At 36.5% G+C, this 24,912-nt stretch overlaps 1 protein-coding gene across 1 annotated transcript; it reads left to right on the forward strand.

Moving 5' to 3' along the window:
• The first annotated feature begins 4,374 nt into the window (after positions 1-4,374).
• LOC134674364 (clavesin-1-like) lies at positions 4,375-24,719 on the forward strand. Its single transcript, XM_063532420.1, has 8 exons — positions 4,375-4,468; positions 14,861-15,003; positions 21,045-21,198; positions 21,436-21,540; positions 21,920-22,067; positions 23,093-23,218; positions 23,504-23,594; positions 24,435-24,719. Exons 2-8 carry the CDS (start codon positions 14,865-14,867, stop codon positions 24,587-24,589), a joined length of 918 nt encoding a protein of 305 aa, XP_063388490.1. The 5' UTR covers positions 4,375-4,468; positions 14,861-14,864; the 3' UTR covers positions 24,590-24,719.
• Positions 24,720-24,912: the final 193 nt, after the last annotated feature.

Here is a 24,912-nt window from a genome sequence, read left to right on the forward strand (position 1 = left end):
TCAAAAGTCCCCGGATGTAGGCCCGCTGCTGGGGGGTAGAGGGGGGTAAGAAGGTCGAATTTTTCGGTTTTTCATTGATATCTTGGAAACTTTGCGTCTTAGCGACATGACTACTAAGACAAACCGAAAGCTGATAAAATTAGTTACAAGTTTTATCCTGTCAAGTTTTTCGATATCATGAATAGTTTTTGAGATACCCGCTCTTGAAAGTTTATTTAGGGATTTTCATTTTATCTTGATATCTACGTCAGTGAAGCTGTTAGGCCATGTTTGGTATCATTTTCGTATAAATCGGGGGTGCTGAATTCATTTATTGTATCACATTGACACCATTCCGAAGTAAAACCAAAATTTAAAAATAAATATTTTTTTAAAAACAAACACACGAAAAACTCAGCTGTGTAATATAATGTCTAGTTATGGATTTAGGTATCATATCACAGAACCAACACGGCAAGGGTCTTGCATAGACAATATCTTTAGCAATGTTAAAAATAAAAAAGTTATAGGTAGAATACACCATCTACATCTTTCTGATCACAACACCGCGCAATCTTTGGATATAGAATATAATAAACACGAATTTAATTTGAGTACTCATACCAATCATGTCGTTATACATAAATTTGCCTTTTGGCCAGAAAACAAAAGGAAGTTCGTTGAATGTCTTAATAGTCTGACCTTTTCTGAAGTGTACGAGACTAGTGACGTTCAAATTGCATTTAACAAGTTTCATGACATTATAAAGTTGTTTTTTGGTCTTTGTTTTCCTTTAATACAAATAAAAGTTCCCTATCGAGTAATAAAAAATCCCAAATGGGTTACTAGAGGAATAAAAAAAAGCTGTAAAAGAAAAAGGTATTTACGACAGCAATATTATTTAAATAAAACGGTTGAAAACAAGAACAGTGTCAGCTTATATTCTAAGATATTGCGGCGATGCATATGCAGCCTGCAGAGACATTGTAACCAAAAATATATTACAAATTCTGAAAATAAAGCAAAAGCTCTATGGAACGTTATTAATCAGAAAATTGGTTCTAACGCAAACAACCATGATATAAACGGAATTCGAGATACAAACGGTGATTATGTGCACGATGGCGAAAACATAGCAAATATTTTCAACGATTTTTTTATTGGTGAACCTATTATTTATAGCAAAGGTCAGAGTGATTCTGCTTGTACTTCTCAAAGCATAAAAAACATATCGGGAGTTACTAAAACCATTTTTCTTAAGCCTACTTGTGAAAATGAAGTGCATAGAATAATAATGAACCTTAAAAATAAAAAATCTACAGGATTTGACAATATCACAGTAGACTGTTTGAAGTCTGTCGCATCAATCATCGCAAAGCCTCTGTCATACATTATAAATATTTCATTCGAAAAAGGAGACTTCCCCGAGATACTTAAATTATCAGTAATAAAACCTCTGTACAAAAAAGGCCCAAAATCAGATAAAAATAATTACAGACCAGTTGCATTAATACCAGTTGTGTCTAAAATTTTTGAAAGATTAATGTACAATAGGATATCAGAATTTTTCGACATGCATAAAGTTTTAACTCCTGAACAGTTTGGTTTCAGACGAAATAAATCCACGAGTCTTGCCAGTTTTGTACTATTCAAATCTATACTGAGTAACCTAAACGAAAAGAAGCCAACATCATGCTTGTTCCTTGATCTCAGCAAGGCATTTGATTTTGTGGATCACAATATTTTGTTAAACAAATTATACATGTATGGCATTAGAGGCCCGGCATACAACTGGCTACACGCATATTTACATAATAGAGAGCAGATTACTAGAATTACCAAATTGGACAAATCAAACAATATGTTAAAAAATTATGACTCAAACAAAAAACGCACACATCGAGGGGTACCGCAGGGAAGTATCCTGGGTCCCTTACTGTTTCTAGTGTATGTAAACGATTTGCCACGCGTAACACAACATAAAAGCATATTATTTGCAGATGACACCACGATTATATTCAAATGTGATAATGCAACAAATTACGAAGCTGAAATAAATATTACGCTTAAACACATTACAGAATGGCTAGTTACAAATAAGTTACAAATAAATATAGAGAAAACCAAATTTTTACAATTTTCAACAAAACAGGCCAAAGAAATAACTTTAAAGATAGCGCATGCTAATGAGCAAATTGAGGAGGTGGACAGTACGAACTTCTTGGGAATACTTTTAGATAAATATATAACTTGGAATACACATGTAGATATGCTTTGCAAAAAAATGTATAAATTTATATATGCTTTAAGAACAATAAGGAGAACCACGTCAGTGGAAACTGCAATTATTGTGTATCATGCATACGTCTGTTCTCAGATTCGGTATGGAATTGTATTATGGGGGAATTCGTCTAATGTAAATAGAGTCTTCATAGCACAGAAAAAATGTCTGAGAGCGATTTGGGGCTTGAATAATACAGATTCGTGTAAAGAGATATTTACTAAAAATAAGTTTCTAACGTTGCCTGCTATGTATATTTTTGAAATTGCCAAACTAGTTAAAGGAAACTTATCACTATTTAATTTAAATGACAACACCAATAAACGATCGGAAACACATGTAGCACTGACAATGCCTGCTCCTAAACTACAACTATATCGTAAAAACTGTGACTACATGGCGACCTTGATCTATAATAGCATACCGCGAGAAATTACCGACTTATGTTATAATAGGTTTTGTAAAACTCTGCGGCGCTGGTTGACGGAACATTGTTTCTATTCCGTTAAAGACTTCCTCGAAGCTAGTAACTGCAGATTTAACAAATATTAGATAAGAATTATGTGTTGTACATAAATGTAAATAATGTATTTATCTAAATGCATGTTGAATAAATTTATTTTCATTTTGTTTTGTGCATGCTGACAATTGTTATTAATTTTTAATGTTTTTTTTTTTTTACCTTGACATTGCTCTATTATTATTTATCATTGTTATTCTTTTATGTGGACATTCCAAATGCAAATCCAACTCAAAATGTGTGCAATTATTGATAGTTAGCTTAATGGTATAATTTGCAAGCTTGATAATTAGTGTTTAAGGCTGTAATATTTGCATGCCGTCATTTTCGGCTGAATTATGTCGTGACCTATAAAAACTATGTAACATCTGTTAGCTACCATAATTCACGCAAATAAACGATATCTTATCTTATCTTAAATCCCTCTTCACGCTTAAACCGCTGAACCAATTTCGTTGAAATTTGGTATAGAAATAGTTTAAATCTCGACACACGACATAGGATAGTTTTTATAACCAAAAGCATCTTTTGAGGGTGTGAAAAGTGGGGTGGAAGTTTGTATGGGGAGTCAATAACCGCTGAACCGGTTCAGATGAAATTTAGGACGGAATACATCTGTGATTTAGATGAAAGTGATACCAAACATGACTTCAAACCTTACCTTGAGCAGTATTAACCTCAGGAATTCAGTTTCGTCGACGAAGTTGAATTCCCCCCATACTCCATTTCACAACTTTAAAGAATGATTATTGAGATAAAAAGTATCTTATGTCCTGTCTTGGGACTCGAAATATCTGTATACCAAATTTCAATTAAATCGGTTGAGCGGTTTAAGCGTGAAGAGGAATTAAAAAAAAAAGGTATTTGTTTAAAGTTTATATGTTTTTTCTTAGGAATGGTGTCAATGTAATACCAAAACTGAATTCAGCACCCCCGATTTATACGAAAATGATACCAAACACGGTCTAGCAGCGTCACTAATGTAGATATCAAGATAAAATTGAAAGCCCTAAATAAACTTTCAAGAGCGGATATCTCAAAAACGATTCAAGATATCGAAAAACTTGACTGAATAAAACTTGTAACAAATTTTATCAGCTTTTGGTTTGTCTTAGTAGTCATGTCGCTAAGACGCAAAATTTCCAAGATATAGGTGAAAAACCGAAAAATGAGACCTTCTTTCCCCCCTCTACCCCCCAGCACCGGGGCTACGGCCGGGGACTTTTGATATGTTCACCTCCTAACTAGTCCAAACAAAGTTACGTAGTCAAAAATTGTGTTCCTAGCATTTCCCTCTATAACTTCTTATTGCTTGGCCTAATTTGATATATTAAATTACTTAATCAAAATAACTTATATCGTTTTAAAACACTTCTTTCGGGCGTGTTTTAATTTATCAACACTGTGAATTTTAATTTTTTTCGGACTTTTATCGTAAAGTACTATTCCGAAACAGGAAACTTTGCCGTGACCTTCCTTCGTGTCAAAGGAGTTTGATCGTTAAGCCTATTGTCATATGGTTCACCTCAACCTTGAGACAAGTTCATTATTGTTAACCTCTGTGTTGCGTTTTTCTTTGAGCGAAACTGTTGCTAGTACTGAACAAATCTTTGCTGCAAGTGGTCGTGTTGAAAAAAATATTTTTTTTACTAAATTTTGTGACTTGTATGGAATTGACATAAATTACGGTGAGTTTAATGTTGATTAAGTTGAGTGATTTCAAGAACACAATTTTTTTTCTCAAACATCTTTTTTACTTATTGCTTCAGACAACTACAAAAACGGTATTACGAACCTAGGGCAGTAAGAAATGTGTCAGATCACATGTAATCTGACGCTTTATTATTTACCTATAGGTCGAGGTGTGTATTATATGTAGTACTATTTTTCTGCTAGATAAAGCCGGAAAGTTCATTTAGCGGTGACTTCATTCAGCACAGCGGGCCGAAAGTAAACGGTTTCCGCACGGAGACCAGAAAAACAAATTTTCCGTATTAAAAAAAAATCATAATAAATCAAAATTAGGCCCTCACTTATCGACCCCTGAGCTGTCGCCATCAGTTATATCGAAGCGGCCAAGGTGCTCAAAAATATCTTAACAGCCTATCAGTCTAACGCCTTGACAATATAGAGGCGTATTTAGATATTTGTGAGCACTCTGGCCGCTCCGATATATCTGATGGCGTCTGTACAGAGTTGACGATATATTATAAAAACATGTCGTGGCTAACATTGCGTGTAGGACCGATTAACTCGAGTGACAATATAAAGGCAGGAAAAACCGGACAAGTGCGAGTCGGACTCGTCTACCGACGGTTTATTTTTTAAATTAGATATTTCAGATTTTTCCCTGTACAGTGTAAGACGATATTACTTGTCAAATTTCGTAGTTCTAGGTAATCTAGGTCAACGGAAAGTACGCTATTAAATTTTGATTCCCTTGAGACTTTGAGAGTAACGAAATATACGTTTTTGCGACATAAACGGCCGTTTCTTTATTTTTCGCTAACTTAGATTAGAAGCTTCATTTTTCCACAGCTTCAAGGGACTGTAGACCTGAGTATCTGGTTTTAATTTCAACTTAATACCACCACGCGTTCCCGAGATATAATCTTGCAAGACAGACGGACGGACGGACTGACAACAAAGTGATTCTAATATTAGTGTTCCGTTTTTACCTTTTGAGGTACGGAACCCTAAAAACAACACAACGTTGTTTGAGATTGGTTTAAACAATTTAAATAAATCTAAGTAATAAAAATAATAATGCATCAAAATGTCGCCCCCATATATTAAAAGATCTTTCCACGCCAAAGACGTTTATTATGTACTTACTTACACTGTAAGTATAATATTATATTGTTAAATTTTTTTGTTGTTTATTGTGTATTATACTCGGATTATTTACTCAGTTAAGTTCTAGATAATAAATTTTCTGCTAACAAAACAAGACAGGGGAATATTAAATTATGTATGTAAATACATACGAGTATTAAGTTTTTAATGAAACTCTACACCGTGGTTTTTTTTAAATTATAAACTCCGTTAATTTTAAGGGTGCATTCCTGAGCTTAAAGTTTTTAGTTAGGTACTTTCTCAAAAACACCAATATTTCAGTTAACTCCTTGTGAAGATGATGAATAATTTATTTTTATCAAACGGATTTTAATTAGACGCAAATAAACACATCTGTGAAAAATATCAACAATATTGAGCAGTAAAAAACCGTGCATTAGTTATTGTATAAAAAATAATTCCACCTGCAGTCTGCACCGCCATGTTTTTACGAGTGCCGTCAACACTTTTATCTTTGCCTGACTATCAGTGATCCCTATTGCAATTATAATAATTATACCGGGTGTGGCCTGTAACATGAGCAAATAATTAAAACATAGATTGTACTCCTCAAACGGTGACACTTTTGTTCAACAACTTTTAAAAATTATGAAGTATTTAGACTCCCTATTTTTCATACAAAATAAATATTATCTTCAATGGACACCATCGCCACGCCATATCATTGTGACTGACGTTGCTTGTCACGCCTTAAACATAACAGAATTCGCAATACATTGCGTCTTAGAATAAACTTTAAAGTGTATTAAAAATCAAACCACAAGTTATTTTTAAAAGTCGCTGAACAAATGTTGGTCAGTATGAGGAGTACAGCCTACAGTTTAATTTTTTGCTCATATTACAGGCCACACCCGGTATAATATCTTGCTAACCATAGTTAATAATGAGTGTAAATACCTAGCTAAGGACATAAATCAATTAATTGATTGCCGTGTCATTTCAAGACATTACGTGACTAATTGAGATCTAACAACAGCGAAGTACAGTCGCCATCAGATATATCGGAGCGGCCATGATGCTTACAAATATCTGAACATGTCTCTATTGTCGAGACGTTAGAGTGCGTGTTCAGATATTTTTGGGCACCTCCGCCGCTCCGATACATCTGATGGCGACTGTACAGACGGACTGCAACACGATGGCAACTTGTATGGGAACTGCAACGTTGCAGTTGGCGTGCAGTCTGCGAGCAGTTCCCATACAATCTGTATCGGCCCTAAACTGTGGAATGAATTAAAAGAGTGTATTCCCATTTTAAATGCCGGCAACGCATTGCAACCCTTCTGGTTTAGCAGGTGTCCATGGGCTACGACGGGTATTGGTTACTATCATTCGTCTGCTCGTTTGACTCCTTTATCACAAAAAAAGTTAATTAATTTTCAATCTTTCGCATTTTCTCAAATCTTAGCTGGAAGAGATCCCTTTTAGGGATAAGTAAGCCTTTGTACATAAAATTTTTATTTTTGTACTGTTTTGTCCGTTGTATGTAAACCAGTTTTTGTGCAATAAAGTGACATACATACATACATATCTAATATCATACCTAGCATAGTATTTTGTCGTTATAATCTTGTTATTACTCTGGATGGCCCATATGACTCTGAATGTACCTAGTTATTAAGCTCTGTACTACACAGTTGCAATAAATAATAAATGACTAAATGATCGTACTTGCAATGAAAAATATAATTTTCTTCATGGTCGTCTCATTCATAAGGAAAAAGTGCAATAAATACTTCTTAGACGACAAGCTGCAAGATTATCTATAACAGCCCGATCGATCCGAACTTTAAGTTACGTCAAATATAACGTCTAGATACGATATGAACTAGATAATATATGACAGCGTGTCAAACGCGACGCTTTTGTTTGAATAAATGTCACTTTTGACACTGACATATCTAATCCATATCGTATCTAGACGTAATATTTGACGTAAGTATCTTAAAGTTCTAATCGGGCCGTAAGTTAATTGCAACATTTTAGTACCATGTATGGCTAAGCCGGATGACTGCATACAACCGTCTCATTCATTCTGCCAATAAGAACACCAGACTTATACCTACCTGAGATTTTTTTCCCTTAGACATTACGTCACATATTAAATAAAATTAATGATTGAAACGGATCTAACGCGATATTAAATCCATTATTTTTTACGTTTTTCAATTCACGTTTTGACATTTGACATGTCTCTAAAGTCTGTCCGGTTATTCGACCACACGGTGTATAATGATTCCATTATATTGACACTTAAAATGTAACATAGTTGACTTGTGACTGACGACACTTGTTTGATCTAATCGAGGCTGAGCATACCTGTTTAGTTGGAATAAAACTCAAACTAAAGATCTTGATTTTTGTCCATGTGTTTAAGCGCAGGTAAATACCTACCTACCTAGGCTACCTATAGGTACTAGGTCAAACACATTTCAGAAAAAGATCTCTTCTGTGGACAATAATACAGTAAAAGTTACCGACCAGGCTTCGTATATATCACGGTTTTCACATTTGAATCTCAAGTACTGAAATAAAGTATTCCGCGGGTGAGCGTGCAGAGTAAAAATTTGCTTAAGAATCTCTGGGCCCGATTCGGATTTTGAAATAGATATCTATTAGACATCACCAAGATAAGATAACGATATGCTTAAGATCTAACCTGTCAAATTTGACATTTGCGCGATTCTGGAGATAGTCTTGAACGATTTCCACAGGATATGACTTAGAGATCTAATTCACATCTAATAGATATCTTACTATATCTAACGTAAAAGTGACATTGGTTGCCCCTAATTGCGCTGCAAAAGAGAACTAGTTTATATCTAAACTATAAAGTATCTAGAATGGGTCTAGTACGTGTCGTCTCTTGTGAATATCTTGAAGTTCGAATACGGCAGTCTTAAGATAGTAATGTCTTATGGCGTTATTCATAAACGCGTTACTGGGCTGAATTAGCTATGAATCGTTTGTCTTTATCTGTCATTTTATATTATGACTTTGTAAGAAAGGGAAAAAACATAATTTAACTATATCAGACCCGTAAAGTATTAGGGCCCCCCCACATCAGGCGTCTTTCGAGCATCGGCGTCTACAATTCTATGTCCGCTGCTCGACGCAACGTCGACGCAGCATCGACGCAACGTCGACGCAGCATCGACGCAACTGCGCAGCGACGTCATTTTCCATAGCGTTGACCAGACGCCGACAGACGCCGCCCTTATAAATAAGGAGTCTCATACATGAAAGATGCGAATGATAGAACGCTCAAGCGTACAATAAAATGCGTATGAACCAATTCTAAAATAATTTTATTCCAAATTGGTAACAAAAATGCGAGCCTGATCGTAAGCGTTTACCATAGCCTATAGACGGCTGCAACTCCAGAAGTATTCCTTTTTAGGGTTCTGTACCCAAAGGGTAAAACGGGACCCTATTACTAAGACTTTGCTGTCCGTCCGTCCGTCCATCCGTCCGTCAGTCACCAGGCTGTATCTCACGGACCGTGATAGCTAGACAGTTGAAATTTTCACAGATGATGTATTTCTGTTTCCGCTATAACAACAAATACTAAAAACAGAATAAAATAAAGATTTAAGTGGGGCTCCCATACAACGTGATTTTTGACCGAAGTTAAGCAACGTCGGGCGGGGTCAGTACTTGGGTGACCGTTTTTTTTTACCCTATACTGTAGTCCCCGTGAAAACATGGATAAGGAGATCATTCTACAAACGAGAGGTGTGCAAGAGGATTTTTTTAATAATCCTGAGCCTGATTCAGATTTAAAAATCGTTATAGTTTTGAACTGGTTTTGATAAGACCGTGACGATTGGTTGGTTGTGACGTGTGTGTGGATTGGTGGTTGGTGATTGGCGTGCATCTCACGCACGACTTTCACTGCATTTCGCATACGCCAATCAGCGTGATGAGGAGATCCGTAGACGAACTAAAGTCACCAACATAGCCCACCGGATTAGCAAGCTGAAGTGGCAATCGGCAGGCCACATTGCACGCAGAGAAGATGGCCGATGGGGTCGAAAAGTGCTCGAGTGGAGACCACGGATTAGCAAGCGCAGCGTAGGACGTCCACCCACAAGGTGGACAGACGACCTTGTTAAGGTCGCCGGAAGACGCTGGATGCGGGTCGCTTCCAACCGGCACGTATGGAGGTCCAAGGGGGAGGCCTATGTTCAGCAGTGGGCGTTTTATGGCTGAGATGATGATGATGATGATGATGAATCAGCGTGAGCGATCTTTAAGGTCGTACCAAAATAAGATAAAGAAGAACAAGAAGAGATTTCCTGAATGTACTCCTACTTATACAAAATAATGTTTGAATTTGTAGTTGCAGTTTGTATTTTATAATATAATAAGTATTTTTATTTATTTAAAATATAAAACCGCAAAATACAAAAACAAATACATTTCATTTTATAATTGTTAATGGATTATTATTATTTTTTGCTTGTATGTAAATTCAATGTTGACGTGTAAAAGTGCCCTTGTGGCCTATTGCTGAATAAATGTTGAAGTTTGAAGTTTGTTCAATCATTGTCAAAAACGTAAACAAACATTATACAATTCAATGTACAAAGCTGCTGCCGGAAATAAAAACGGTTTATTATTTAAACCTACACAATGTCAATTGAGTCCCTGCGAAAGAGATTAAATAATTATTTTTGTCGTTCGATTGAATTTAACCCTTAAACAGGCCTGACGCATTTTTTACTTTTGATTACAGATTCGGGTAGGTAATAGCTTTATAAGAAAAATAATTTCTTGATTTTTTTTTATTATCACTAATTCATTAAAAAAACCCGGTGGTTTTTATATGCCCACTGCCCGTTACCAATGGTGTTAAAATTTAAGGGTAAGTCACGAGCACATCATATTTACACTTGTGTTACAAAATGCACTAACTCCCAGCACTTCCATGGCTCGCGTGGATGTCGTGGCTCATAAGATTGACCGTTGAATAAATATTTAATTTAAAATTCAAAAGAAAATATATTACTTTTGCACTATGAGGGCTCATTCATACTAATAAATCTTACCCTTAAATTTCATGTAAACTCCCTCCAGGGCAGTGGTCACATAGAAACCACTTGAACGTGCCCCAGACGGGCAGAGAGTTCATACGAACCACAAACTTTTAAAGTGCATATTTTATCAGAAAACAATAACTAAGGTAAATTATGACTTACTACACATACATTATCTAATAAGCTACCAAAAAAATACAACAGAACATACGTACAGTATTTCTTTTCTGTGTAATAAACGTTTATAGCTGGGCAGGGGAACTGCCATTTGTGGTCGATTTGAAATTGACAACTAAAATGTCAAAGAAATTTGTATTGACACCTCCCATTTTTTTACGTTCGGAAATCACCGGAAATTATAGACTTTACGACAATGACATTTTGCGGTCGTTGTATTTACTCAGGACCCCTATTCGACAAGCGACGTTTGACGTATCGTGTTGACCTCCCGTTGATGTGGGAAAAATCATAAGTTCTCGAATACGTACAATGTCAAAATTTGACATTTACAATCCACAGTTGGGGTGACAAGCAAACCAAACCGAACCACCTTAGTTTAGAGTTGAGTTTTGGTTGTACTAAATGATATTATCCACCGTTGATGGAATCAACACTCAGTATGCAATAAAATCAACTGTTGATTTGACGTGGATGCGAAATCTGACAGTTGTACGTGTCGAATTTGGCCCCAGCTCGCCAAAAAAAAATCATTTGCTATGTGGTACTTATAGATACACATAGCGGAGGCAGTTGTAAAGTTGACCCAAAATTTTTTTATTAAGCTATGAGCTTAATCATATATGTTCCTTGAGTAATTCTAAGCATTTCAAGCCTGGGAGGCAATAAGAAATGTGTGTCTACTCGGATTTGTAATGGATTCAAACTTTCAACCTCTTTTTAACCCTGTTAGGGGATGAATTTTACAAAACGCTGAAATTACTTTTCCTGTCTTTTAATAATATCCCCAAATACAAAGATTCAAGTCCCGCGTTCGAAAAATTTTTTGATATCCATACAAACTTTCAACCCCTTTTTCACCACCTTAGGGGATGAATTTTCAAAAACGCTGAAATTAGTTTTCTTGTATGTTTATAATATATCGTTTTACGAAGTTTCAAATTCCTAGCTTAAAATAAAACTTGAACCCCATACAAACTTTCATCCCCTTTTTAACCCCCTTAGGGGTTGAATTTCCCAAAATCGCTTCTTATCTCTTGTACACTTTATAAATGTAATCTAGTGTGCAAATTTCAACTTTCTATCTTTTGTAGTTTCGGCTCCGCGTAGCAAAAATCTCCAACCAAATTTTTCACCTTTTTACGTTTTTCTTGTAAAATTACTATGAAACTGAAAAAAACAAATATCAGCAATGAATTCTACGTCTTTGGTTTATACGAAAATGATACCAAACTTGCCCAAGTACCCACCAGGATCAGAATAGATTTTTTTTAAAGATGACGGGTGGCGGCCGTCTTTGTACCCCACCCTCCCCCCCACCCCAGGCTAGAAATGCTTAGAATTACTCAAATATCAGATGTGATGAAGCTCATAGCTTAATAAAAAATTTTTGGGTCATGTATGGCAGCGTTACATAACTGATTCCAGTAACAACCTGTTTAAGGGTTAATTGAAAATAAATGCTGATCATAAAAATAAGATTAACTAAATTATTTAAAATCAGTTACTTTTTGTAATAAAAACTTTTATTATAATTTCCTATTTTTTACTTAAGTATAAACAACTTATAAATATCGCGTAATGATACCTATTTGCCGCTTGATAATTTTAGCAATAAAAATATAAGAATACGGTAAAACTAAGTTTTTTTAATAAGGTGATGTATAAAAACAACAATGTTTGTACCAATATAGGTACCTATAGACAGGTTATACTGGTAACCTTCACTTTAAATTCACCTTGCTTTTCGTCCTTTAGGGGTTTTTGACTTTTGGTTATTTCAGTTATAAAAATAAACCGACAAGGTTTAAACACAACCAAGGGTTTATAGAGTCTGATCAAAAAAAGAGGGCAGCGTATTTGATAGCCCACGAAGTTCAAGTGCAAGTGTTATTTATACGCCATAATTTCATAGAAATTTGACGTTTACAATAACACTTGCACTGCGTGGGCTATCAAATCCGCTGCAGACTTTTCTTGGTCTGACTCTATTCAACACGGCTCAATACAAGAAAACGATACAAATGAAAATAGCAATACAAGCCAGAGGTAAACTACACTATCGCTAAAAATAGATCTCTTCCAGACGACCTTTAGTTTAGGTAGCAGAAATTAATAAAGGACCCAGCAGCAAATATAGGGAAAAAGTGGTTTCAGTTAAATCTCACGAAATTTTAGTATGATGTTAATTTGGCTCTCCTGATTATTTTTTTGTATGGGCACAACTCAAGTATACTTTCAGAAATAATCAATGTAATTGTTTGATACAAAATATGTGTTTGTTAACCATTTTTACGTATTTCCTCCTCCTGACAGTTGTTGGCTGCACCTTATAACGTCAATAACAGAACTGTCAGTGCGTGTCATAACAATATATCGATTTTAGAATACGCATGTCGTGTAAATAGAAAATTATATTCTTGATTACTTCTGAAAGTATACTTCTGAGAGAGTTGTGCCCATACAAAAAAAATAATCAGGAGAGCCAAATTAACATCATACTAAAATTTCGTGAGATTTAACTGAAACCACTTTTTCCCTATGTTTGCTGCGGGGTCCTTTACCTAAACATGTCAATAGGTGTTGCAAATGTAATGAAAAGAAATCTACCGCACAATACTCAGAAAACAAACGAAATACGATGCAAATAAAAAAAGTGCACACATACATAAATATATATGTATACAATGCCTTTTATAGTTATACTTATTATAAGATAAGATCTGGCTATTTTTAAAGATCAAGGCTAATGAATATTTTTGGATGTAGGTGCATGTAGGTAAGTAGGTAGGTACTTAATATTTTTCAACATATGCGTTGTTGATTCCAATTTGAAGAATGAGGATATGTTTGAAACTATAGATAGATAGATAGATACCTACCTAAGTACCTAAAGATACCTAGCAGAAACTCGTTCTTAGATAGGTATACCACAAAGTCGATTGTAAGAAGTCTTCTATAAAGGAATATTATAAAGGTTCGGCAACGCGATATGTGACGATAGAGATTGACGCGTGCAAAGGCTATGGACGACTCCATAGCCTCCGGAAAGCGCCTGCCTTCAGACGAGCTCTCTTCTTCTTCTTCCTCCTCGATTCCTCATGACCACATGAGGTCGTTATTTTGTGCACTAAGGCTCTCCATTCTGCACTATTTTCCGCCTTCCTAATAATAGGCGCCTGTGTAGATCCCTGGCAGGTCTTCCTTAGTGTCCACCCGGTAAAAACAATAGGTACCTACTACAAAACGACTAATTTTATTTATGACCATTGTCACCGTTTAATTTATGCTTTCCACCAACGAAATAATAAATATTCGGCGCCATTGTATATCTTTCTTACTATAAATAATTTATTTTACAAAAAAACAAATCTTCATCTCATGCAAAAACAACTCCTTCACATTGTTACGAACAATTTAATTAAATAAACAGAACAATGAAAATTATTTTGTACACCGTTCATAAATAACTGACCTTATCCACATCATCATCATCATCTCAGCCATAAGACGTCCACTGCTGAACATAGGCCTCCCCCTTATGGGGGGTGAATGCCATAATCGCCACGCTTGGCAGGCGGGTTGGCGATCGCAGTCGAGTAACACCAAATTTAAGGGACGCTGCTGCCCGTCCACCGGTGGTCTTGGACGTAGTTTAAGGACATACCCGGGTCCACATAGTGAATAGAATCAGGCATTACTTTGCGGAAATGCATATTAATAAAAACCACAATATTACTTTTTGCTAACCCGCGTCAGACCGTCAATATCTCCTGAATATGCCTCGTAGAGAGGCGAAACACATGGTGAGTATTGTTCTTTTGGTGGTGGTTTGTTATATTTATTTGCGTATTTATTTTAGCGGTGGGAGGGTTAACATTAATTGCATGTAAAAAATACGCAAGTAAGTATAACGGGTTAGCACTGATTGACTAGCACGTTATCTTTTCGCGCATTAGCAAAGTGATATTGTGGTTTTTATTGACCTTATCCACCTTTTGATTTCAGAGCCATGTCAGCACCAGTGGTGGTGAAGCAGTTCCCTCTAGAGAAGGAGTACGCCAAGAAGACCGGAGTCACTCCTGAGGATGTGGCCAAGCTGCGGGCCTGGTTGACCACGCAGCCTCACCTTCCTGGAGAGCTGCTTACAGGTATGTTAACTCTCACTATCTCCCTGTCTTCTTGTTTTTCTATCAGCTCTATTATATCTCTCTCAGCTTGATTGTATCCTCAGCAACTGCAGACCCCCAGGGTTTCCTTTCCAAATGTTTCTCCTCCACTTTCCACCGCATATCCTCTTATTGGCAGGAAAATATATGTTAATTTTCTGAAAATTCCATTATTTCGCATTTTTTTCGGGCAAACTGTGAAATTGTTCTTAGGTAAAATCTTAGGGCCCTATAATATTGGAGATTTGCGAGCTAGTTGAAAGCGGAGCGAGCGCCTAACGAGCTCGCCGCGAGCGCAAAACGTATGTTCAAAGAATCCCATTATCTTAGTACTTGCTTAGTACGCAGTGAAAACGTTGCGCGCTCGCGTCGCTTTCAACTCGCTCCCGAATCGCTAGTGTGATAGGGCCCTTATCTCAATAGGTACTATATTTAATCCTGCTTAACGAGTTCCTATTAGATATTCTCAACAAGTCTGTTATTAGATGACGCGCATGTTACACTGGCGTCATTATTTACTACAATTGTATATACTTTGCTTCTTAGAGGATATAAACAAACGGAGAAGCCTTGTCTGTTATTTTCGATACAAAATAGTCTGCCAATTTTTGCGGAGGAGGGGCACGTCAAATGTATACGTAACGTAAAAATAGCCATGTCAGATAAACGTCAGTCCATACAGTGTATAACCTGTAAGGTTTCACTGTCTGTAATTAAAATATTAATTAAGTACCTAGGTAGTAGTAAAACACTTTATTGTACTAAAATCAAAACTATCTAAACAGGAAAAATAGTTATATGTTTTAAAAGGGGGCAAAGTTGTTGTTTAAACGCTCGTGCTAATTAATATTGATACCCGAGTAAGCGATTCCAAAATTGAATCGAAAAATGGAATCTTAAGCGTTGCGCGGGTTTTAAAGCACGAGGGTTAAACAAAATTTGTCCCCGAGTGAAACACAAAATTTTTCACCACACCAACCCGAAGCAAATATGAAATGAAAATATTAAACAAAATCAAATCAAATCCAAATTTATCATCCAAAATCATCATTTAAAATTCAATTCTAACAGCAAACATAAGAAAACAACTCAAAATTTGCATTTGATTACTTTGCCTCACATGTGAATAAAATGCAACTTTGCTATCAGTTTTTGAAGTGCAAAGTAAGCCTTTCCGAGCTGGTGTGGTAAAAATTAACATTTGTCATTAGTATAAAGTAGAGTAGTATTAAGTATAGTTGATAATAAAACCCATCAGCTGAGAATGGGGGTTAATCACTAATTCTGCTACATTTAGTGAGGATGTTAAGTGCAAACACCTTTTTTTTCTTGATTAAAGCATGAAACTTGGCACAGTTGTTCCTTATATCAAATAAAGCCGATTTCGATCGGTAGCCCGAAGGAGCCCCCCCTCTGGGGCCCGAGAGGGGGGGTCAAAGTACCGCTCCGCCCGGCTTCATTCTTAAAATTCTAACAGGCCCCGTTAAGCTAATAGGTCATATTTGGTATCAATTTCGGATAAATCAATAACGTAGAATTCATTTCTGATATAAAAAAATTGCAATTTGTAGAAAAAAATTTAAAAAAAATTAAAAAATCTAATTTTTCAAGTGTAATATTTATTTTTTATTTAGTATCAAAATTAAACTGCCTGGTTTTTCTACATATAAAAAATATGACAATAAAGCCTATTTAATGCAGATTTTAAAAACGTAACTTGTCCTTACCTTTATTAAAAGAAAATTGCATAAAAAAAATCTTATATCGTCTCGCGCGGTGAATATCTTTTTACCGACATCGGCATCGTTATGGACAACATCCGAAGTACACACTCTGGAGACCGATTAAATGTATTGTTTGTTGTTGTAGATCCTTTATAGATCCTATTATAAAGATAGAAAAGTGTACAAATACTATTTTTTATGTGTCGTTCAGTAAAAAAAGGGACCTAGGAATAAATTATCATAGAGCCTCGCGTTTGTATAGAAGCATACTCGTATTTAATTAGTGTAAACCACTCCATGGACTCCATGGTCGCTATTCTCAATGAATAAGAAGTAAACTGTAAGTATTATTAAATATTTTTATTACATTATACCACACTTTAATTTTGCGACTTGTGTATTAAAAAAACAATTCCTTCCCCCGGCACATGAATGCGTACATTTCATCATTCACGTATATAATATATGTCAGTTTCAACCATATTCTGGCCACAGCAGGGTTGTCAGAACAGTTTGGAAACAGTCATCTGCTCCTTGCTTCCATTCCCAAGAAGACAGACTGAGCAAGTTTAAAGAGGAACTAACGTCTGCCCCCAAGCCCCAAACATATAATTCTATCCTGATAAGGCTGCTTCTGTTTCAATAGTCTATTCAAGTAAAGAATTATTTCAGGCATTTTTATTATTATTTAGGCGGCTTTATCAGTAAGGTATTCACTTTACAAGGCTATTTCACATATCATCATATGAAGTTATAATAAACTTTTGGCGAATGTTATTTATTAGATTTACTGATATTGCTCTATCCTGTAGGAGCTTGAATCCTTGTATCGGCCAAGCTAAAAAGGGTATATGCTTAGATCTCACTTTTATACACCATATATTAAATGGGGAACCCGGTTCAAATCCTAGAAGGCATATATTTGTGTTTATCGTGAAAGCTTGTTCCTGAATTACCTATGGATGTTTTGAGTGTATTTATCAAATACATATTATCATATATATATATCATCTAGTCTTATTATCACAAGTCTTATTGAGCTTACAGTATTACAAGGTCGATCGACAGAATGCTTGGAATACGAGTAAGACTCCTGGTGTTTCAGAGCCCGATAGATATAAGAGTTAAATTTACCATGATGATAAGCTTCACTTATAACCACTGATATTTTAGTGAAACTCATTTCTTTAGCACTAGGTAAATCATTTTTAGACACTGTGTTGACAAAACTTCGAAGAGTTATAAGTCCTTATTTATGCCATCGCGAAATTGTGTAGAGAAACATGTTATAAGTAATGTTCCTCGTGAGATTCCGAATACTCCAAGAATCATGAAGAGTCCGATTCATTTCATATGATGGCCCTAGTTGCAGATGCTGTAAAACAGTCATTGCAAGGTATTGATAAGCACAGTAGACATAGACGATGTAGTTATAGCAGCTAGACTAGATTCATGCGTACGAATATTTCCCCAACTACAGGATTTGTGGGCTCACGTTGACACAGTGGAAAACTCAATTATATCACATGTCACTCCATTGCATCCACAATAGGCCAGGGAATTCTATTTTTAAGCCAATAAAATTATCTATTCTGTAAGCTACTTAAATAAACTCTTTTATTTACCCTAAAAGAGTTGAAGTCTTACCCCTGTTTCGAGCATTCAGCTGAAAGGGTAGAAAAAGTGAGTTCGAAACATGGAACCTGTTCAGAGTTCAGCCATGCTACTACAAGGATCCAAGCTCTTACAAGATGGAGCAATAGCGGTGGCTAAAAGCATTCCCCTAAAATACTAAAATGAGATATTATATGTTCGGTAATAAGTGCAATATTGAAGAAGACAAGTTACACCGGGATATTGAAATGAAGAGTTGTATAATGTTATACCTGTTCAAAAGGGAGCCGTATAAATGCCTCATTACGCGCAGTGTACCGTGTGGTTGATGTTTGGGATCAGACATTAGTTCGTCGTCAAACTTGCTCAGTCCGTCTTCTTGGGAATGGAAGCAAGGAGCAGATGACTGTTTCCAAACTGTTCTGACAACCCTGCTGTGGCCAGAATATGGTTGAAACTGACATATATACGTGAATTATGAAATGTATCCATTCATGTGTCGGGGGAAGGAATTGCATTAATACACAAGACGCAACATTAAAGTGTGGTATAATGTAATAAGTAAGCAGATTAAATAATACTTATAGTTTACTTCTTATTAATAGGGAATATTACGCAAAACTCTGCGTAGGTAGCGCCACTACCACTATCTGTCAATCACTAACAATCTGGGGGTCTGCCGCGAAACAAGAAAATCGAAGTTTCGTTGTCTAATCCCTCTATCACTCTTGCAGTCTTGCATATTCGATAAAGAGGCAGATAACTTAATTTCGATTTTCGCTTTTACCGATAGGCCCTGGTTAACAAACCGCCTTGATGCATCAATGACATATTTTATTGTCTGTGAAAACTTGTCAAAAAACAGTTTAAGGTACAGTATGTATAAGTTAGTTTATGAATTTACTAGAGTCGGTAGTGCTGCACTTTGGCGGCAGAACATTGCAGTAATATCCCCTATTGAGAACAGCGACCATGGAGTCCATGGAGTGGTTGGCACTAACTAAATACCTACGAGTATGCTTCTATACAAACGCGAGGCTCTGTGATAATTTTTTCCAAGGTCCCTTTTTTCACTGAACGACACATAAGAAAATATTTGTACGCTTTTCTATCTTTATCTATCTACAACAATAAACAATACTTTTAATCGGTCTCCAGAGTGTGTACTTCGGATGTTGTCTATATCGATTCCGATGTCGGTAAAAAGATATTCACCGGCGCGAGACGATATAAGTTTTTTTTTATGCAATTTCCTCTTAATGAAGATATGTAAAAGTTATGTTTTTAAAATCTGCATTAAATAGGCTTTATCATCATATTTTTTCAATGTAGAAAAACCAGGCAGTTTAATTCTGACAATAAATAAGAAACAAAAATTAAACTTGAAAAATTAGATATTTTGAGTTTTTTTTATTTTTTTCTACAAATTGCTAATTTTTTATACCAGAAATGAATTCTACGTTATTGATTTATCCGAAATTGATACCAAATATGACCTATTAGCTAAACGGGGCCTGTTAGAATTTTAAGAATGAAGCCGGGCGAGCGGTACTTTGACCCCCCCCCTCTCCGGCCCCAGAGGGGGGGCTCCTTCGGGCTACCGATCGAAATCGGCTTGGTTTGATATAAGGAACAACTGTGCCAAGTTTCATGCTTTAATCAAGAAAAAAAAGGTTCGACCTGTTTTTGTCACTTAGAACCCTAGCTAATTGAACTATTTAGGTAGGTAATAGTTATTCGTCTCACAAGAGCGCAAAGTTGTTGTTGAACCTTGAAAATTCACTGAACATAAATAGGTAACTCGAAAACATGGCCTATATTCTGATAGCGCAGGATGAGAGCAATCTATTTTCCTTGACGTTCACTGGTGAGCCATCATACACATTGAAAAGTTAACGTCTATAGGAATTTCATTAAATCTGTAGTGATTTTCAATTAGCTGTATATTTTTTCAAAAAAAACAGGTTTTTTTTTTTTTTATTATGCATGGTTTATCCCAACAATCGTATCTTACCATTACAAAAGCTACAATTAAGTATTGTAGGCTATTAGGTACTAACAATTGCTAAGTACTACAGTGGAATGTCATGCATGAAGGATTGTATTGTCATTGTAATGACTTGGTTGTTGATATAGCCGGTTTTAATCTCATGATCAATGTCATTGTTTAGTTTCATTTGTGAGGGACTATGGACACTCATAATTGTTCATTTTAGGGGCGTTCCTACCGTGGCTAAAAATATATTAAAGGACATAACAATGCACGCCATAAATAGAATGGTTAGCAGTATTTAATGGTTACCACCCTGCTGGAGTACAATCGTAGATACACTCTAATTTTAAAACGATATGCTGAATAAACTTAGCATTGACATAAAAGTAACACATATGCATACGTCTGGTACTAGTTTTCGTATAGTACTTATAGTAGGAAAAAGAATAGGTAGTATAGAGGGGTCCTATTATAGTAAATTTTGTAGTCACAGTAAATTTACTGCCTTCGACACACGATTAAAACTCAAAATTGTATGTACACTAGACAATTTTTTTTTATATTTGACTTGCGCTATAATTACATCTATTTCAATGTTATAACTCAAGGGAGGGTTACGTGCGCGTTGATGAGACCTCCCTATCCTTTTTAATGATATATAAAATTATAGTCCCTGATACTACCTGTTCCAGACCTGGACCTAGTGCTGGCGTACCACTGCTGCCAGCGCAGCGCCGAGGTCTCCAAGCAGGTGTTAGACCTCCACTTCACTCTAAAGACCCTCTTCACTAACTTCTTCAAAGACCGGCTGGTCACGGAGAAGACCTTCACTACCTTATCCATGTGGTAAGTTACCTTGTATATGCTCAACATACCCATACATGTGACTCATGCGACCAGAAGTGCTGTGTATAGCCATAAGCACAAATGCATTGGCCGTCTCAACCGCTCTTGACACAGCGTTGCAACAATCATCCGCGTTATGTAGGTACCCGACACTTTCTTGATTTTGGATCCGATATCGCATCGGTTGCTTATTAGGAGTAGGTATTAGAACTAATGATGATGCTATTTCCTACGCAGTGGCACAGTGCCGATAAAGGCGCGCGCGCACAACGACTCGGCCGTCTTCTACTGCTGCCTCACCGACGCTGACGCCAAGAAGTTCGTCTTCCACGAGTGCATCAGGTACATTTTCTTCATCATCATCATCATTATGTTATTATTACAATTTGTATATCTTTACCCATCACATCATTGGTTCCGGACATTTGAGAGGCGTGCCCGGAGTAGGTACCACTTTTATAAACTGAAATAGACGTCAACGTCATACACTGAAGAAAAAGTAACCAAGTCTACCAGGGGTAACCAAGGGTCGGCCCAGCCGGAATCAAACCTGCGTCTTCAGCTTAGCGGCAGCGGTTAACGTCTTGACCACTAGACCACTCGGCCACGGTACCGACCCTTCCCAAATTCTGTGGTGTATGCTATCTTTGAAAGCCAAGCGCCCTTTGATCAACTCTAACTCTTTGACCACTTTTACTGACTAAATATTGTTTAATTCCAGAGTGGCTCTGATGACACTAGATCTCTGGCAGGAGGAGGAGGGAACCTGGCCCGGGCTGCAGATCGTCTTCGACATGAGGATGTTCAGCCTGCAGCACCTCGCCAAGCTGGATCTTCAGACCATGCAGCAGTTCTTGTATTATCTTCAGGTAGGCATTATAGGTTGACCTAAGCCCTCCTACGTGTACACGCTCAATGAAGTTGGCCAACTTTATTGTCACACGTGCAATAGAATATTTAAGACCAAGTTCGGCCTGGGCAGCCACATAAGTAAGGGCTCACGCCAGACAACGACCATGATATTTATTTAGGGTCGCCGTCATCGAAAACGATGAGGAGGACTATATATATAGAGGTCTACCTAGCAATGTGCAGAACATTCTCTAAATTTCCGCAATCTCTGGAAACTTTCATGAACTTTTTTCCATGCAAGTTTCACTTAGAAAGTTCCCGTTCAGATTAAGGATTATTACTCAATGTTCATGGGCCAAATTCAACATGTACAACTGTCAGATTTCGCATTCACGTCAAATCAACAGTTGATTTTATTGCATACTCATTTGGTACAACCAAAAGTCCACTCTAAACTAAGGGTGGTTCGGTTTGGTTTGCTTGTCAACCTAACTGTGGATTGTTAATGTCAAATTTTGACATTGTACGTATTCGAGAACTTATGATTTTTCCCACATCAACGGGAGATCCACACGATACGTCAAACGTCGCTTGTCGAATAGGGGTCCATAACTAACGACGACTGTTTCATTTAACATTTACATCATTCATTGGCGTCTACTTCAAGTGTCTTTTAAATCGAAACTAAATAAAACAGGTCTGAATTTTTGAAAATATTTTATGGAAACTTTTCAAATTCTGAAGATTTTCTTTATAGCAATGGCTATGTCGGGTTAGCAAAACCGCAGCTCGCGAGCCGCATGCAGCTCTTTATTGTGCAATTGTAGCTCTTCCAGTCACTGAAAAGATTAACTCTTGAAAATCCTAGACCACAGAAAAGAACACTTGTGGCTCTTTGTGATTCCTAAAACTGGTGATTTTTACTGCGGCTGGCTCTTCTTCTAAAAAGTTTGCCGTGCCCTGCGTTAGGTCTACCGTTTAACTGAGACGGTTGGTAAGAAGTTGTTATGGTCAGCTATCTTATTTAAACATTTTCTTACAGGAAGCCATGTTGGTAAAAGTGACGGGTCTACAGTTCATCAACGCGCCCTCCTTCATTGACAAAGTGATGATGCTGATCAGGCCTTTCCTCAAGAAGGAGCTGATGGAGTGCCTGTTCATTCATCAGGTCAGACTCAATCTTTATGATCATCGTTTTAGTCTTAAGGGCCAAATTACATCCACACTCACTATCAGGCCTTGCTGATAGGTTACGGAATCGTGAAACGGAAAACGACTTTAGCTCTCGCCCGACGTTGGGTCTGACATCGCGCTGAGTAACTGGCCCTTTATGTCTGCTAGCTTTTGCTGAGCATAGACAAATCTTCAGACAGAAAATTCCTCTCGAAAATATGTACATACGAGTATTTAAACATTGACAAATAATGGTATCTTGCATTCTATTTGTGATCAGATCGGCGCCACCACGTTGGAGAAGCATCTACCCATGGACAGCTTGCCAGAAGAAGCTGGTGGGAAGGGTGTTTCTGTGATCAAGGCCACCGGTAAGTTTGAGGATTATGATCCAGGCTGATACTGTAAACATCATGTTACCATAAGGTAATAAATAGAATATAGGTATGTATAATCTTAATCTTATTCAGCTCTTAAAGGCTCTCTTTATATTTCAAAAACTGATGAGAATGTTGCATACTTATTTATCCACCAGAGTGGTAAAGTAATAGGATACAAATGTTGAATTGCTTCCTCACGTTGGCTTTTTAATAATGTTTTTAATGATAAATATTTACCCAATAACGTCCATTTTTGTTTCATTTGTAATGTTATACAGTTAGTATTGCCTTCGCGCTGGTGAAGTGAAAATGTTTTGCTTCACTCGGGAGCAAAGTTTGTTCGTGCATTTGAAACCGTCACAACGTTCAAGATTCCACTTTTTAAACCACTTGCTATGCTCGTGGTAAAATTTTGGGGTTCACTTGCACGGGTATCAATATTAGCTACTACAATATAAATGTAGTTGGGTCAAACAGAAAACTGTGCTGCGTCTTTCCTGTAGACATACACAAGAGTTAAGGGCTATAAAGGTTAATTTTCTTATTTAACCCTTATCCACGTGAAAAGGTCCTCCTTTTATTTAGAGAACTCTGATAAAATCATTACTAAAGGGAAGGATAAGGGTTAAATAAGAAAATTAACCTTTATAGCCCTTAACTCTTGTGTATGTCTACAGGAAAGACGTAACACAGTTTTCTGTTTGACCCAGTTATCTATTGTCTCTTAACAAACACATGCTCACACATTTATAGTGGTAACGCAGCCATATTGTAATCGTAACTAAAGCCCATCTGTCAAGCAAACATTAATCCCAACATTGTTATTTCCAGAGGACCTAAAAGAACGTATGCGACTGAACAAAGACTTCTTCGAGCGAGAAAACAAAAGACGCGTAGTGGAGTCCCGGAGGCCTGGCCGACCGAAGACCATCTCCGACATCTTCGGAGGGATCGAGGGCTCATTCAAGAAGCTTGACATTGACTAGTAGTTCTAATATTTAATATAATTAATTAATAATTAATAGTTCTAATTATTATATTAGGTACGGGATAATGTGTAAAAATGGTAGAGGCATGGCTGCAGTTCATATATATATATATATATATATATATATATATATATATATATATATATATATATATATATATATATATATATATACAACAAATTGTATCAATATATTTTCACTGATGTTAATATCCAGAGAGCATAGTGTGTATGTGTGTGTAGGATAATGTGTTAAAATAGTAAAAGTTTAGTTCATTTATACAAGCTTTTATTTAGTTTCGCCTGTCCCGTTGTCTGCCT

Source organism: Cydia fagiglandana, chromosome 20, assembly GCF_963556715.1.
Source record: "Cydia fagiglandana chromosome 20, ilCydFagi1.1, whole genome shotgun sequence".
In the NCBI taxonomy this organism is placed as follows: Eukaryota; Metazoa; Arthropoda; class Insecta; order Lepidoptera; family Tortricidae; genus Cydia; species Cydia fagiglandana.